Source organism: Folsomia candida, unplaced genomic scaffold, assembly GCF_002217175.1.
Source record: "Folsomia candida strain VU population unplaced genomic scaffold, ASM221717v1 Fcan01_Sc010, whole genome shotgun sequence".
In the NCBI taxonomy this organism is placed as follows: Eukaryota; Metazoa; Arthropoda; class Collembola; order Entomobryomorpha; family Isotomidae; genus Folsomia; species Folsomia candida.
The window spans coordinates 4,940,050-4,954,949 of NW_019091202.1; the positions used below are offsets into that span (position 1 = coordinate 4,940,050).

Below are 14,900 nucleotides of genomic sequence, written 5' to 3' on the forward strand. Positions count from 1 at the left end.
AATGAATAGATAGTAAAAATGTTGAATTTTTAAAATGACTATGTCTGATAGATGAGTTTTTGACCTATGTTTAATGACAAAAAGCCTGCTTCAGGGGCCGTGCATAAATTAAGCAATGTAAAAATCGCGATTTTCAGAGGCATGATATCATGGACCCTTATGCCCACGCTCCCCCCCCCCCTCGCGTTAAGTATGTAATTTATGGACGACCTCTAATCATTACCGGAAAATCTAGCCCTATTTTACCAAAGATACATAGGTTTCCAAATTTTTTGCAGCGCATACTTTAAAACCCGTTATAATAAATATCTGAAAAAAGAATACTTTTCAAGTTCCGCATTAATATCCTGTTGTGGAATTAGCCTGCAAACTCCCGCCAACGTGGAGAACCATAGCTTTCTTTGGGTCCACTTCTCCCGCGGATTGGCCATCACAACCGTGACGACGATTAGCACAATGCAGGCCACGTGGTACGCTAATACGATGACGTCAAGTTGTTGAAACAAGGCGACGAGCGGGTCGGCGTTGCCTAGATTTTTTGGGAGTCTGGTAAAAAACGTGAAACCATCCATAATTCCGTCCGACGTGGTTGATATGATTTCTTCAAGTTCGTTTTTTGTAACCATCCATAGAGCGATGTGAACCTGGCCAGATTCCAGACCCCCGTACAATCCGGTGAACGTTTTGGTGGTGGAATTTAGAAAGCCGTAACCATCGTAGAAATGAGATGGGGCCAAAGTAGCGTTCAAATATTGGGTGAACACCATGAGGGAAGAGATGTAACTGCTGTCGGAGGTGGATGGTCCTTCCCTGTGAAGGAAGAATACATAAGTTAATTTGTATCGATTAATTGGTGTTGGTATCATATTTATTGGCATTTTCAAATATTTGTGCATTTCACCATGTTCAAAATCTGGTCGAATTTTTGTTACCTCATTTGCATATTTTGACGCACTCGGATTTATTCAACATGTAAAGCTTATTAGTATTTTACATACAGCCCGGTCCTTACATAGATACTTACCTGAAAGATTGAAGGGCGTCCTTGGTAAGAATAAGCCTTCCCACGGGCGGATAGCCCCACTTGACCTGACGACCTTGAAAGTTTGACCTGTCCCGGTAAAATCTACCTTCGCTTTCTCCACGTTGCATAAGATGCTCCCCGTACACGTCAAACCCGTAAATTTTGAATTTCTCGCCAACCACAAATATAACATTTGCATAACCAGAGAACGGATATGAATCCGCTTCTCGCAAATTTTTACAAGCAACGAGATGAAAATTGGTACTCCTACTGCCAAATTGGACAAAATTCACGGGCATATTTCTCCTCGATAGGGAAGCCGTTACTCCTTTGTAGTGGATAAAATTGCAAATTTTGCCATATTTTTGAAGAAATTTTGTCACTAGGAATATCGGCCGTGATTCAGCAGATATGATGATTTGGGCCTGATATTTTTTAGTGGACGTGGTATCAAATTTTTTGAAATCACGACCCCAACGAGTATACAGGCAGGTCAAGTCACCGTCAACTTCTTGCATGATTTGGGCGAATTTTGTGAGGAAATTTGAAGTAGAAAATACTGAGGACACAAAAATAATGTGAGAAATTGTGAGAAAATATTTCATTGTTTTCTGTATGTTATTATTGGAATTATTAACTAACTAGCCTATAAGCCCGTCCTATAGACGGGCCACATTAAATTTTTGAACGTTGCTAAGGATTTTTTTTATTTTGCCACGGATTTTTTCTTACGTTGTTAAGGAAATTTTTTTATGTTGCTAAGCATTTTTTTTTGACCTTGTTAAGGAAAATTTTTTATGTTGCTAAGCAATTTTTTGACGTTGCTAAGGGATTTTCTTATGCTGCTAAGCAATTTTTTTGACGCTGCTAGGAAAATTTTTTGACGTTGCTAAGGAAACTTTTTTATGTTGCTAATTATGTTGCTAAGCAATTTTTTTGATGTTGCTAAGGAAATTCGTTTATGTTGCTAAGCAATTTTTTCGACGTTGCTAGGGGAATTTGTTAATGTTGCTAAGGAAATTTTTCATAATCATATTCATAATCATATTCAAAATCATATCCTAAATCATAATTCGGGTATTATGTACATACACAATTATTTTTGTAATGACGATACACTCTTAGAAATCCAGTATTAAAATAATACCAAGCGGTTGTCATACATATGTACATGACTCTAAAAAACAGTAGTATTAGTAAGCATATGTACCTGTTCAAAAATTTAGTTTTCATTCAAAATTCAATAATCTCGATTTCCGGCTAAACATTTTCATTTATATTCAGTCATTTGCTCTCAAATCCAATTCATTTCACTGCATCGGACTCCATTTCTTGCTTCGCTCCATGCGTTAAGAATAGGGTGAAAAAGAAATGAGTGAAGGATCCTTTCATTCATTGTCATTCATCTGAAATGACAGAATCCTTCAGTCATTTTCATTTAAATCACAAGATATTCATTTTCATTATTCACTATCACGCACAATCAAAATTAGTAAAATGAATGAAAGTGAACAGGTTTTTTTAAGCAATACCCTGTAACAGCTCGGTATCAAGGGTACTTGGTTGTAAATTTTTACGGACCGTGAAATTTTAATACTAACCCGTATCAACTTCAATACCTTGGAGACTACGGCAGATTTCTAACAGTGTGTACATAAATATATAAATATTTACATATGTACCTAAATACGAGGATAATTACAGGGGTGACCACAAGTTTCGGAGAGGACGAAGACAAACTAGCTAAATGACTGGATAAATATGTTGCACGTGTAGGTTGTTTATTTATTGTGTTCTAGAATATCATATTTGTACATGTGTAACCTGTTTATTATGTACATAAACAGGTTTAATAATACAGATGAAAGTATACACGGTATAAACTTAATTTATGTATGTAATTAAATCGGTTTCCATGTGTACTTAATGACAAGTTGTGTTTCCTGTATTTACAAAAATTAACATTAAAACACATTAATACACACGTGTTTTAGATACACAACCGGATAAAACAAGTAAATATGTATTTACCCATGACGAGTTATTTATTTACAGCCGATAAAAATTTGTATTTTTGATTTGTAAGCCGAAAATTTCCGACTTTCTAACTCCCTACTTTAAAATTAAATACTCCACCCCTTGTATAGATAATGCACGCAATGCAAAAAACTATGTTGTGATTAGGGAGTTGGAAAATCCAAAATTTTCAACTTATCTAAATAACACACAATGTCACCCGGCTGGAACACGTGTACATATATGTACTAACTTATTTTGCAATTAATTAGATTTTCATACAGGAAGCAGAACTCATCATTATTTAAATATCTCCTTATATAATTTTCTATTTTGCCTTTACAAAACTTATATAAGTATTTCTCATTCAACGTGACCCGTTATTTTGCATGGTAAAACCTCGTGGTTCCCTTGCTGGAACATGAAAGAGGCAAATTGAGATTTTTTTAAATTTGTTTAAATACACAAGGACAAGAGCTTAATTATCTACGGGTCGAAACTTGAAGTCTTTATGACGGACTGATTCATAGAATCTCACCTGAATTAATCACGACTCACCTGACCCATGCATACATACATACATACATTCACATCCTTTATGTGCATATGTATGTATTTACTTTTATGCTACAAAAAACAAGCACGTGTCAAGCAATTAATTACGTACCTGTTTTCTCAACTCGGACAAAATAAGCCGAAACATGAGTCAGTCAGTAATCACCTCTTTCTACGCAACAACTAATACCCCGTATTCGTTAAGGTAGTCGGGATACAATTGTTAATTCCGTTAAATAACAAATGTACATATGTACCTAAATTTACAGGTTCAATATCAACACGTCACGTCACGAGATTAAGTGTTGACGAAAGAGTCAAGTTTACTCATCCGCGGACACTCCACGCCGAGTCCAGCACGCAGCTAAATTCATACATATCTACATAAAAGCATGCACAATATCTGTGTCTGTACTCAAATTGGTAAACAGGTAGACGAGCAGAACAATAAATACGTACGCATAATAAGAGCGTCACATCCCGTGCCAGGCTTATCTTGGCTTATCATCAATCCCGCGTGTACCTTTTACTGTGTCAATCTGGTTGATATATAAAGATGCGAAATTTGCATGCAATATTCATTCAACGAACAACAGCTTGTTCATAAAGACGAAAACAGACGACTAGTTTTGCATAAATTGCGAAAACTTTACCTCAAAATATTGTATACATTTCAATTTAACCTTTTAAATATAATACACAAATTAAGGCAAACTTTTCTTACTTTTTAAAACGCTAAAAAATCATACATTTTCTCAAAATGATTTCTAAATCTTCTTCAAATTTTTACACACTTTCCCTGCTCCTTTTCTCCACCTTAATCGCATTAATCTCCGCCGCACCATCGGCACATCCCAACAATGCCGTCATCCCACCCGAAATCCTGCTCGAAATCGAAACCATTATCCGCGCCTCGATGGAACGCCAACACGTTCCCGCTTTTGGAATCTCACTCGTCAAAGGAGACGCCACCTACGCCAAGACGTACGGTTTGCGGGACGTTGAGAGCAACATTCCCGCTGATGGGAACACCCTTTTTGCCATCGGATCGCTCTCCAAGGCCTTCGCCGCGCTCGTCGTGACGCGAACGTTGCGCGACTTGCACCCCGAAATGGGCGAGGCCGTGCTGGACACGCCCATCGCGACCTTAGCGCCCTCGTTCAACTTGACCCTGGGGGACCGATACCGGTCAGAACAGGTGACCTTCAGAGACCTCCTCGCCCACAGGGTGTGCGCCCTCCAGGAACTTTCCGGCCTCTTGGCGCAAGCGTATGAAGGGAAGGACGACTTTTATTAGTGAGTGGTTAATTTTAATAATTAACTAAATTTAATTCATCAATTAAATTTAATATTTAAATTTTTTGAATTTCACAGTCGCTACCGCTACGCCCCGGAAGAATGCACATTCCGAAATGGGATGGCGTACAGCAACGCGTTGATCGCGCTGTCTGGTGAAATCGTGGCGCACATGGTCAATACCACATATGAAGAGTTGGTAAGGTTAATATAGAAAATAATAATGGCGAATAATTTTTTATCCGGATTTAAATATGGATTTGCATATTCCAGTTGACCCAACTTCTCGTTGACCTCGGGATGACCGGGACGACCTGGATAAGGGCGAGTGACGACCATAACAATATGATGCATCGTGCCGTCCCCTACATCTGGAAGGAGGGGAGGTTACAGCGATACAATACAGAACTAATGAAGTAAGTTCCCCAAAGTTTCTGCTTTTTTTGAATAACTCAATTTTCTTTTTTAATTTTACTAACTCAAAATTTCTCTGAAATTCAGGCTTATCGCACCAATTTTTGGGGGCGGCGGGATGCTTTCTTGTGTCAACGACATGGTCAAATACATCCAGTTGTATGCACGCAATGGAAAAATTGGAGATAATCAAGTCATACCGGAGGTTGGTTTTCAAAAATTTTTAAATTTCGAATATTTCCTAAAATTTTAACTGACTGAAAGTAAAATTCAATTTTTAGGAGGTGATGAAATGGATGACCACAATTTCAAACAATGGTTACAGTGGGTCCACAAAAACGATGGACAATCCCGATACCACGCTGGACATCAGTGTCGGATATGGGCTCGCTTTATACTCGGGAATTTTTGATGGTTAGTTAAAGACATGTTATCCAAATTTTAAAATTGGATTCCCCCTTGAATTGTTTAAATTAAGCAATTGTATTTTAAATTTGGTTCACAGGTTGGCGCAGAATCGGCCACGGGGGTTATCTGCCGCCATTCCAGTCATCCTTCTATTCCTATCCAGATCTCGGAATTAGCATCTTCATAACTTCCAACGGTCCAGGAATGTTGCTCGAATCGGAGGAAGTCAAAACTCAAATTTTTTACTTATTGTCCGGTAAGAATTATATTTTCCACAACTTTCCACGATTTTTTAAAAATTTGACAAAAATCGTCCCCATTTTTGATAGCATGTATTTTAATATGTCAAAATTTTATAGGATTACCAAGGCCACAAGAAGCCCCCAAAAACCAACCCGACCACACAATGCAGCACGAACTCTCCTTTTACACCGGGAACAAATTCACCAATCCGAAACCTACAAAGAACAGCGTCGCAAAATCACAAGTTAAGATCACACTTGATCAAGCCGTCGGTTCGTACGGGAGTGGCTTCAACGGTACATTTCATAAAGAATATGAATCTCCTTTTAAAAATTACGAAAATTACATATTACAAAATTCCAGGTGAGATGACCATTACGCTTCGCACGAATTCCGTCGGGATTCCGCAACTTTACTGGAGCTATGGGCGAATGGCGGAGGGTTGGCTGGTCCAAATCGCCCCCAACAGGTTCGTCCTCACCAAGTGGGCGTCCGACTTTTGGATGATTTATTGGGCCACGGGGATCGGTTTTGGCGCGGTGGAAATCAATTTCTTGGACATTGACACCCTCCAATATTCCGAACTTGGCCTCGTTCTTTCCACTAATTTTAAGAGGGGGTTAAAATTAGATGATTTGCCCGTTATTCCATGGCAACCGGACAGCTGTGGGAGTAGCAAATAGTGGAAGGATACATAAGTGTTAATGTAGAAATTAGTTTTTTATACGTAAATTGACGCCTCATATGATCTCATCTTTGTCAAGTTGGGGTTAACAAGCTGTGATAAATAAACATTGATATAAATTCGTTAATTTATGTAAATGTTTCTTTGTATGAAAAATAAATAAATTATGATAACAAAAATTCAAACTTCGTACAAATATTAGTTGTCGCATCGGGACGCAGTTGTAAGAAAATTGTAAACTTAATAAATACGAGGAACACGTGACTCGTGAGATACGGCGCACGAAGTTATTACCAAATCATGACCCATCTTAAGTCATATAATATGACTCATATTGCGTAACAAAGTGTCAAGTCTATAGATACAATCAAAAACGGGGACATCATACTGATATCATAAAGGCACGAATCAAAATAATTTTAAAATTCAAATCAAGCAGGGCTTTGTTAAAGCCCTAAATCTGATAATTATATGAAATAAAGACCCTGTTTTATGAAACAATTTAGGAGTTACTTATGGATTTATATGAGGTCTCAAAAATAATATTAGGGGACGTTTTCCATGTAGGCGACTTATATATTATTTAGGAGGCATTTCACCATTATTATTATGCATGTATACATGTTAAACCTGAGCATGCAACCACACTCTCCCCGGAGTAGCAGCCGAGCGGAATTGATACCGCAGCTTCTGCATACAGCGTGGGAGTAGGACACGTTTTGGTACTCAGGTCGGATAAACCCATGATGATAATTTGAGCCGAGCGGAAATTTGGTCGCATTTTATAAGTTGAGCAAAAATCATACTTTCAAAATAAATTTTCTCACTTTCTCCACTCTGTACGGTGTACTTACGTGCTAAGCTAGCATATTTTGCTAGAACATGTCCAAATTATAAAAATTCTCGAAAAAGTAAAACTTATTATCCCATTTGAACATGTGTATCTGCATGAAAGTGCAGTCATCAACACTGACAAATTGGTAAAATTTTCCTAATAAACTTTTGTCTTTTGAATTTTTTGAATCATTTAGACTCACTTACATTGTATATGGAAGCAATAATTGAATGAAATTCAGAAAAAAAGATGAACTTTGACGCATAAGTTGACAAAATAAATGCAAACATGTTAAATACAGAGGGTGTTTACAGATTTTGTGGAAAGACCATTTTATGGGTAAACTGCGAACCCTTTATCCGTTTTGGCGCCAAATTTCGAATACACAATCCCCAAGATCACGGTCACACATGTACCAAGTTTCAAATTTCTATCTTCAAAAATGAGCGCAAAAAGTAACCTCAAAGTGTGTTCGCACTCCACGGTCCGTCATTGCACCTGCCACCAGGAATCAGTCAGACAACTTTTCCTTCTTTTCAGACCCATGCTTTGAAATCTGCTTTCGGTCGGTTTTGCAGCAAATTATTTTTGTGCTGTTGAAGTTTTGAAGGCAGCAGAGTGTCTCGTCCAATGCGACGACGAATTCGGAATTTTTATTCCCAACATGACCTTCAAACAGCCTCCGACTGTTAGTTTTTTTGTTTCCCAGATGGGTAAATTTAAGTGCGCGGACTTTCGCCTTCCTCTGCAAGGCTTTTTTAAAATTGTGTTATACAATACGATTAACGTGTCCAGGAGACACCTGGGATTGCATTGTGACCTGTCTTTTGGTTGCAGGATTCTGATTGCCATCGTGGCGATCAATGTTCTTCAGGGTGGCAGAATTCATCGTTTTGAGGGGTATGCATTTCGTCGCATACGTTGGTCGGATGAAACTAGTTACTGGCGTTTTCTTACAAAATTGATACAATTATATGTGGGGGACACGATAAGATGGGTTCCAAATTTTTGGATTATCCTTTGGGCACTTTTCGCGGCCAAAATAGCTTCGGAAACCGTTTTTACGGTTCGTCCACTTTGGGGTAACTTTTGGGGGCCATCTTTGAAGATAGAAATTTGAAACTTTGCGCAGGTGTGGTCGTGACCTTCGAGATTGTGTGTGCCAAATTTGGTGCAAATTGAATTACGCGTTCAAAAGTAATACATGTAATTGTCTTTCCACAAAATCTGTAAACATCCTGTATATGCACTACAAAAATGATCCTTCTTTTGTACTATTTTGATTTATTTGCATATTAAAATATGATATTCATGCCCAAAATCAAGGAATTATCAAGTAAAACAGTAGAAACAGTAAAAAAATTGTAGCAGAGGTATTACCTTACCACGTGGTTAGGTTAGGTTGGTTGCCATAGCAACCAGCCCAACCATGCTGCTGCTGCTTCTGCTCATGCCAGTGTACTTGAATGACAAGAAATTCAAATAAATTAGTGTGATTCTAAATTTATTTTTTGGTTTTCTAATTTCAAAAACCCGAAAAATATTACCGGTTTTTAACAAAATTTTGACAAATTCACCAGGCGGAATATATATGGTGTGCCATGTATATGATTATGAAGCTTGAGCTTTGCAACCGCGGAGTAGCAGCCAAGCCGAGTTCATACCGTAACTACTTATCCACTAAGCTTGAGCATACAACTACATTTCCTATCCGGGAGTTGCTCCCTAGTGGAGTTGATACCGCAACTTTGTGTACACAGCGTGGGAGTAGGACACGTTTTGGTACTCGGGTAGGGTCTAAAGTGATGATAATTTAGTCGAGCGGAAATTTGGACGCATTTTATAAATTGAAGAAAAACCATACTTTCGAAATAATTTTTTTGACTTTTTCGAGTTAATACAGTATATTTACCTGCTAAGCTACAACATAATACAAGAAAATGTCAAAATTATCAAAATTCTGAAAAAAAGTCAAATTATTCTCCCATTTCAACATGTGTATCAGCATGAAAGTATAGTCATCATCAATGAAAAATTAGTATAATTTTGTTACTAAACTTTTTTCTTTCGGGGTTTCTGGATGATTTAGACTAGTTTACATCGTAGAAGCAATAATTGAATAAAATTCAGGAAAAAAGATGCAGTTTGATGCATAAAATCAACACATAAACAACACATTTACGTTTTAATTGTAAAAACGACAAAAATGGTCAATTTTTATATTTTTATACTTGTTTGCGTATTAAAATATGAAATATATGCCCAAAATCAAGGTATTATCTAGCAAAACAGTATAAAAATAGTTAGAAATTTGTAGCACCGGTATTACATTAACACGTGGTTAGGTTAGGTTAGGTTGGTTGCCATAGCAACCTCCACAACGCAGCCTAACCACCTCGCTGAAAAAAAAACGTCATTCATCATCAATCACAAAAAACCCAAAAAATTGTAAATTTTACCATATTTTTTTTATTTTAAAAACTTGAAAATATTAACTAATTTTTAATGGACTTTTGGAAATTTCGTCAGCCCAACAACTCAAAAGAGGAGAATACCGACATCACCCGTGTATGTATGTATTGTTGCAGCGTGCTGACGATATGCAAATGAGGAGCTCAAGTGTGAACGAGTACACGACTTGAGGAGAGAAGCACCAGCAGCAGATTTGCATAATCCGCCGTCGTCGTCGACTACTTTATTTGGCCATATATAAGGAAATACATATATGTACAAGTTAGAACAACAACGTTGACAAGTTTCATCATAACGTTTCGTGTTTCAAGTTTTCCTCACGACATTATAGATTAATTTATATTATAAACGAATCAAATTTTTAAAAAATGAGATGAAATTTGACACATAAATTGGCAAAATCAATGCACATCTGCAATTATTGAAATGATAAATATTGTCAAAACATAAGCAGTTTTAAGTCTTCATTTTCATATAATAAGTTTTTACAGACTTTTTTTGTAAATTTTCATTTTCATCATAATAAGCATCATATAAAAAATCATATATGTAAACATTGAAGCATGTGAAATAAATACATTTGCATATTTATGGAGTTACACGTGTATGTACAATTGTACATACATGCATACTTACAGTCAATGGAACAAGTATAGGCACCACCCACGCAAGCTACATAAAATTGCCTATAACTTTGGAATGCATTATCAAATTAGCATGAAACTTTGTACACATTTAGCAAATCTAATGTAGTGTTCGATTATAATCATGTTTTATTGATTAAAATTGGATAAACACAGTTTTTAAATAATTTGTTGGAAAATATGTAAAATTAACCCGCAAAAAGTATTGGCACCCTATAACTTATAAAATCATAAATCAAAGAATGGCTAATTTTATTACGTCACACTGCTTCTAATGTTACGTGGCACCTACCCTCGACGCAATAAGAGCATAAATAGGCAGTGGAATGGATTCCACAAGTTTCTTTATAACGCTTTTCTATATGGCTGCCAAAACTTCTTCCGAACTTTTGACAAGCTCGTTTTTCGACGAGTGGTTTCCCATCAGTCCCTCTTTTCTCAACCCGGACAATCAGAATCACATCGGGAGACTGTGCGGGCAACGAAAGAAGCTTAATCTTTTCAGTCTCCAAAAACTTACACCGTTAAATTGGCCAAATGTTTGGGGTCACTGCATTTTTGGAATATGTAATTCCTTCCTAGGTCAGGTTTTTGTCAAATGATTTCAAATTATGGTTTGTAATGGTTAATAAGACCTCCCTGGTCATGATTTTGTCGATACTTACCAGGTAACTACGCCGCGACCTAGTCATTTAACCCCAAACCACAATCGATCCTACGCTGTGTTTAACTGCCATATGCACATATTCGTTTTTGTGAGCCTTTTATGGCATCCGCCAGACTTAGACCATTCAATTGGCTCCGAATAACTAATGCTGGCTTATGTCGAAGCAGCAGACCGTTCTTTACTCAATGAAAGTCTATTTAGGGTGATATTTACCCCATTAAAATTTATTGAGCTTCTTCGCTTTGAGGACCCTCGCGTTTGTCGGGCAACTGGACCCTGAAACCCCATGGCATGATTTTTTATTGATCACCATATTGCATGATCTGTTGACCCCACAGCTCGTACTCAAATTCAACATGATTTTGGAGGTTGAAATATTCCGATCTCGAGTGATAATTTGCTTGATTAATCCATTGATTTTAGGATTAGGCGGCTTTTTTAGCCGGATCATAAGAAAGCAGGAACTAAAATGATTGCTTCATGTTCTTTGGCTACATTTCGAATAGTAAATATCACGGAGCATGTTTCCTGTCTGAGTTTTTGATATCCCAGCTTGTTTGAGAAGGAGGCAAGATTATTTCTCGCTCTGCCAAAAATAGCTCGTTTGGTGTCGCAATTTTGGCTGTAGACAATGCCAATCTGGACTTACGAAGCAGATAAAGTAATATTTTGTGATCTGATTAACTTACCGTGACAATAGGCAGAGGTTTATCGTTATAACAATTTCGCTCAAATAATTAAGACATAAGGTGCCAATACTTTTTGCAGGTTCCAACCTGACGTGTTCGTATCAAAATCAGAATAACGTTACGGTTATATAATTTCAGTCGGGAACATGATTATAATCGAACACTACATTAGATTTGCTAAATGTGTACAAAGTTTCATGCTAATTTGATAATGCATTCCAAAGTTATAGGCAATTTTATGTAGCTTGCGTGGGTGGTGCCTATACTTGTTCCATTGACTGTATTAGCTCACCCTGCGTAGCATGAGAGCTATTGAATTCCTCTTGTCCGTCCGTCTGTCTGTCTGTGTGTTCACGAGTTTTTTGCATCAATTGATGCTAATTTATAAGGCCCAAGACCATTTAAACCCAAATTTGTAGCACAATTGGTATCAAAAAATCGTTAACGCAAAGTGATGCGCAATAATTAGAGGAATCGATGTATTCTGCGCCAATGATTAGGATTAACTGAAAGTTCTAGTTAGCCTTGGCCGACTTCACTTAACCTCGAAATCCTGTCAAAATTTAGTCCCAATTTTAACCATTTTGGCTGCACCATTGGTGCACTATTATATCAAACTTCTTTTATTTTCCGTTTATTCCGTACCATTGGTGCAAAATTGTATAAAAATTATGCATCTATTGTATCCGCTTATTTTGCACCTTTGATGCAAAATTATATCCAACTAATTATTCCAGGGTGAGCTACTTCTAACGTTACTACGGTTTATTAAGCTTGAGCTTTGCAACCCCACTTCCCCCTGTGTTGAAGCCTAACGGAGTTAATACCGCAACTACTTAGGATTAGCTATTAAGCTTGAGCATATAACTACCTTTCCTATCCCGGAGTTGCAGCCGAGCGGAGTAGATACCGCAACTATGTGCACACAGAGTAGGCGACATTTTACTCGGATAGGCTAAAGTGAAGATAATTTAGCCCAACGGAAACTTGGACGCATTTTTTTAATTATACATATATCTATAGTGCTAAGCTAGTACATTATACAAGAAAATGTCCAAATTATAAACATTCTGAAAAAACGTCAAAATTATGTATTATCCTATTTGAACATGAGTAACTGAATGAAAAATGTGCATTCATGAGCATTGACAAATTGGTAAAATTTTGTTCCTGAACTTTTTTTCTTTCTGCTTTTCTTGTATGATTTAGACCTAGGTATTTAAATACATTGTAGGTACAATAATTGCATGAAATTCAGAAAAAATAGATAAATTTTGATGCATAAATTGACAAAATCGGGGCAAACGTTTTAACTATCAGTTGTTATACTATTTATTCTTATTTGCACATTCTAATATTTAATATGCACTTAGAATTGAGGAATTATCTAGTAAAACAAAAAGTTTGTATCACTGATACGTTACCACGCGTGGTAACGTAAGCAACCTAACCTTACCACGTGGTAAGGTTAGGTTGGTTGGCATAGCAACCAATCCAACCCCGCTTCGGCCAGTGCACAGTGTATTATTAACCCGGAAGGTGTTGCAAAATTCACAAGGGGTCTAACCCCTTCAAGATATACATATTTCGGTTCAGGAGAACAAGATAAATGGACCCAAAAAATTTTTTCGGACCACACCCCCTGTGGGGGGAGTTAGACCCACAGGGGGTGTGGTTCGGAACTTTTTACATTTTGGGAATCAGAAACTCATTCTCACTCTAAATCCAAAGTTTTGAGGATTCAAAAAATTTTCCAGGCGAGTTATAGCTATTTATATGCCCCAAAATGTGCGTTTTCTGGCAACTTTGAGGGGGTGTAACTCTGCGCTAGGCAGCTACCCGACCATGGTATCAACGGTTTCTCAATTCTACGAGGGGGTACAACTATTCTACAAGGAAAGGTCCCTCGGGTACCTGCCGTATCTGGAGTTACACCCCCTAAAACTTTCTCAATAAAGTGCTATTTTGAAATTATTAAAAAATATAGATTTTCAAGTTTTCTGAGTGCATTCTGCATACAAAAGATCTTATCCAACTGTTTTATAATTTTTTTATCAAGATTGCACTCGGAAAACTTGAAAATCTATATTTTTTAATAATTTCAAAATAGCACTTTATTGAGAAAGTTTTAGGGGGTGTAACTCCAGATACGGCAGGTACCCGAGGGACCTTTCCTTGTAGGATAGTTGTACCCCCTCGTAGCATTGAGAAACCGTTGATACCATGGTCGGGTAGCTGCCTAGCGCAGAGTTACACCCCCTCAAAGTTGCCAGAAAACGCACATTTTGGGGCATATAAATAGCTATAACTCGCCTGGAAAATTTTTTGAATCCTCAAAACTTTGGATTTAGAGTGAGAATGAGTTTCTGATTCCCAAAATGTAAAAAGTTCCGAACCACACCCCCTGTGGGTCTAACTCCCCCCACAGGGGGTGTGGTCCGAAAATTTTTTTTGGGTGCATTTATCTTGTTCTCCTGAACCGAAATATGTATATCTTGAAGGGGTTACACCCCCTATGAATTTTGCAACATCTTCCGGGTTAATAATACATTGTGCAGTGTCATTCATCTCAATAAATCCAACAGGGTTGGCCAAGATAATTTAACAAGATACAAGATATCAGATACAAGATACAAGATATATCTTTTATCTTGTATCTTGTGTAACGGAGTTTATCTTATCTTTTATCTTGTATCTGAACGTTTCGCAAAAGTATTTTCTATCTTGTATCTTGTATCTGGAGAATTTATTTCAACCATATTTTATTTGAAATACTAGTCAAGATACAAGATACTTTTTTTAGCGAAAAACCGGGAAACTTGCATATTTGGTAGTATTAAAATTTGGACTTATGAAGATTTAAAAACCTCAGTGTACAGCTTTGCCGAGCCGGACGCAAGGTTCGGTTGTATAACGTCGTTATATTTATCCACAGTAAATAAACCCTCGCAT

At 37.2% G+C, this 14,900-nt stretch overlaps 1 protein-coding gene across 1 annotated transcript; it reads left to right on the forward strand.

The window, feature by feature from the left end:
• Positions 1 to 4,167: 4,167 nt before the first annotated feature.
• On the forward strand, positions 4,168 to 6,820 carry LOC110854525. Its single transcript, XM_022102961.2, has 8 exons — positions 4,168 to 4,891; positions 4,970 to 5,090; positions 5,165 to 5,307; positions 5,393 to 5,510; positions 5,587 to 5,719; positions 5,811 to 5,969; positions 6,073 to 6,252; positions 6,320 to 6,820. Exons 1-8 carry the CDS (start codon positions 4,356 to 4,358, stop codon positions 6,637 to 6,639), a joined length of 1,710 nt encoding a protein of 569 aa, XP_021958653.1. The 5' UTR covers positions 4,168 to 4,355; the 3' UTR covers positions 6,640 to 6,820.
• Positions 6,821 to 14,900: the final 8,080 nt, after the last annotated feature.

Excerpts from the sequence above, each read along its gene's own strand:
- LOC110854525 (XM_022102961.2), top strand. The coding sequence starts at position 4,356 with ATGATTTCTAAATCTTCTTCAAATTTTTACACACTTTCCCTGCTCCTT. Across the intron at positions 5,970-6,072 it reads AATTTTTTACTTATTGTCCG|GATTACCAAGGCCACAAGAA; the intron begins GTAAGAATTATA and ends AAAATTTTATAG. Across the intron at positions 6,253-6,319 it reads GTACGGGAGTGGCTTCAACG|GTGAGATGACCATTACGCTT; the intron begins GTACATTTCATA and ends ACAAAATTCCAG.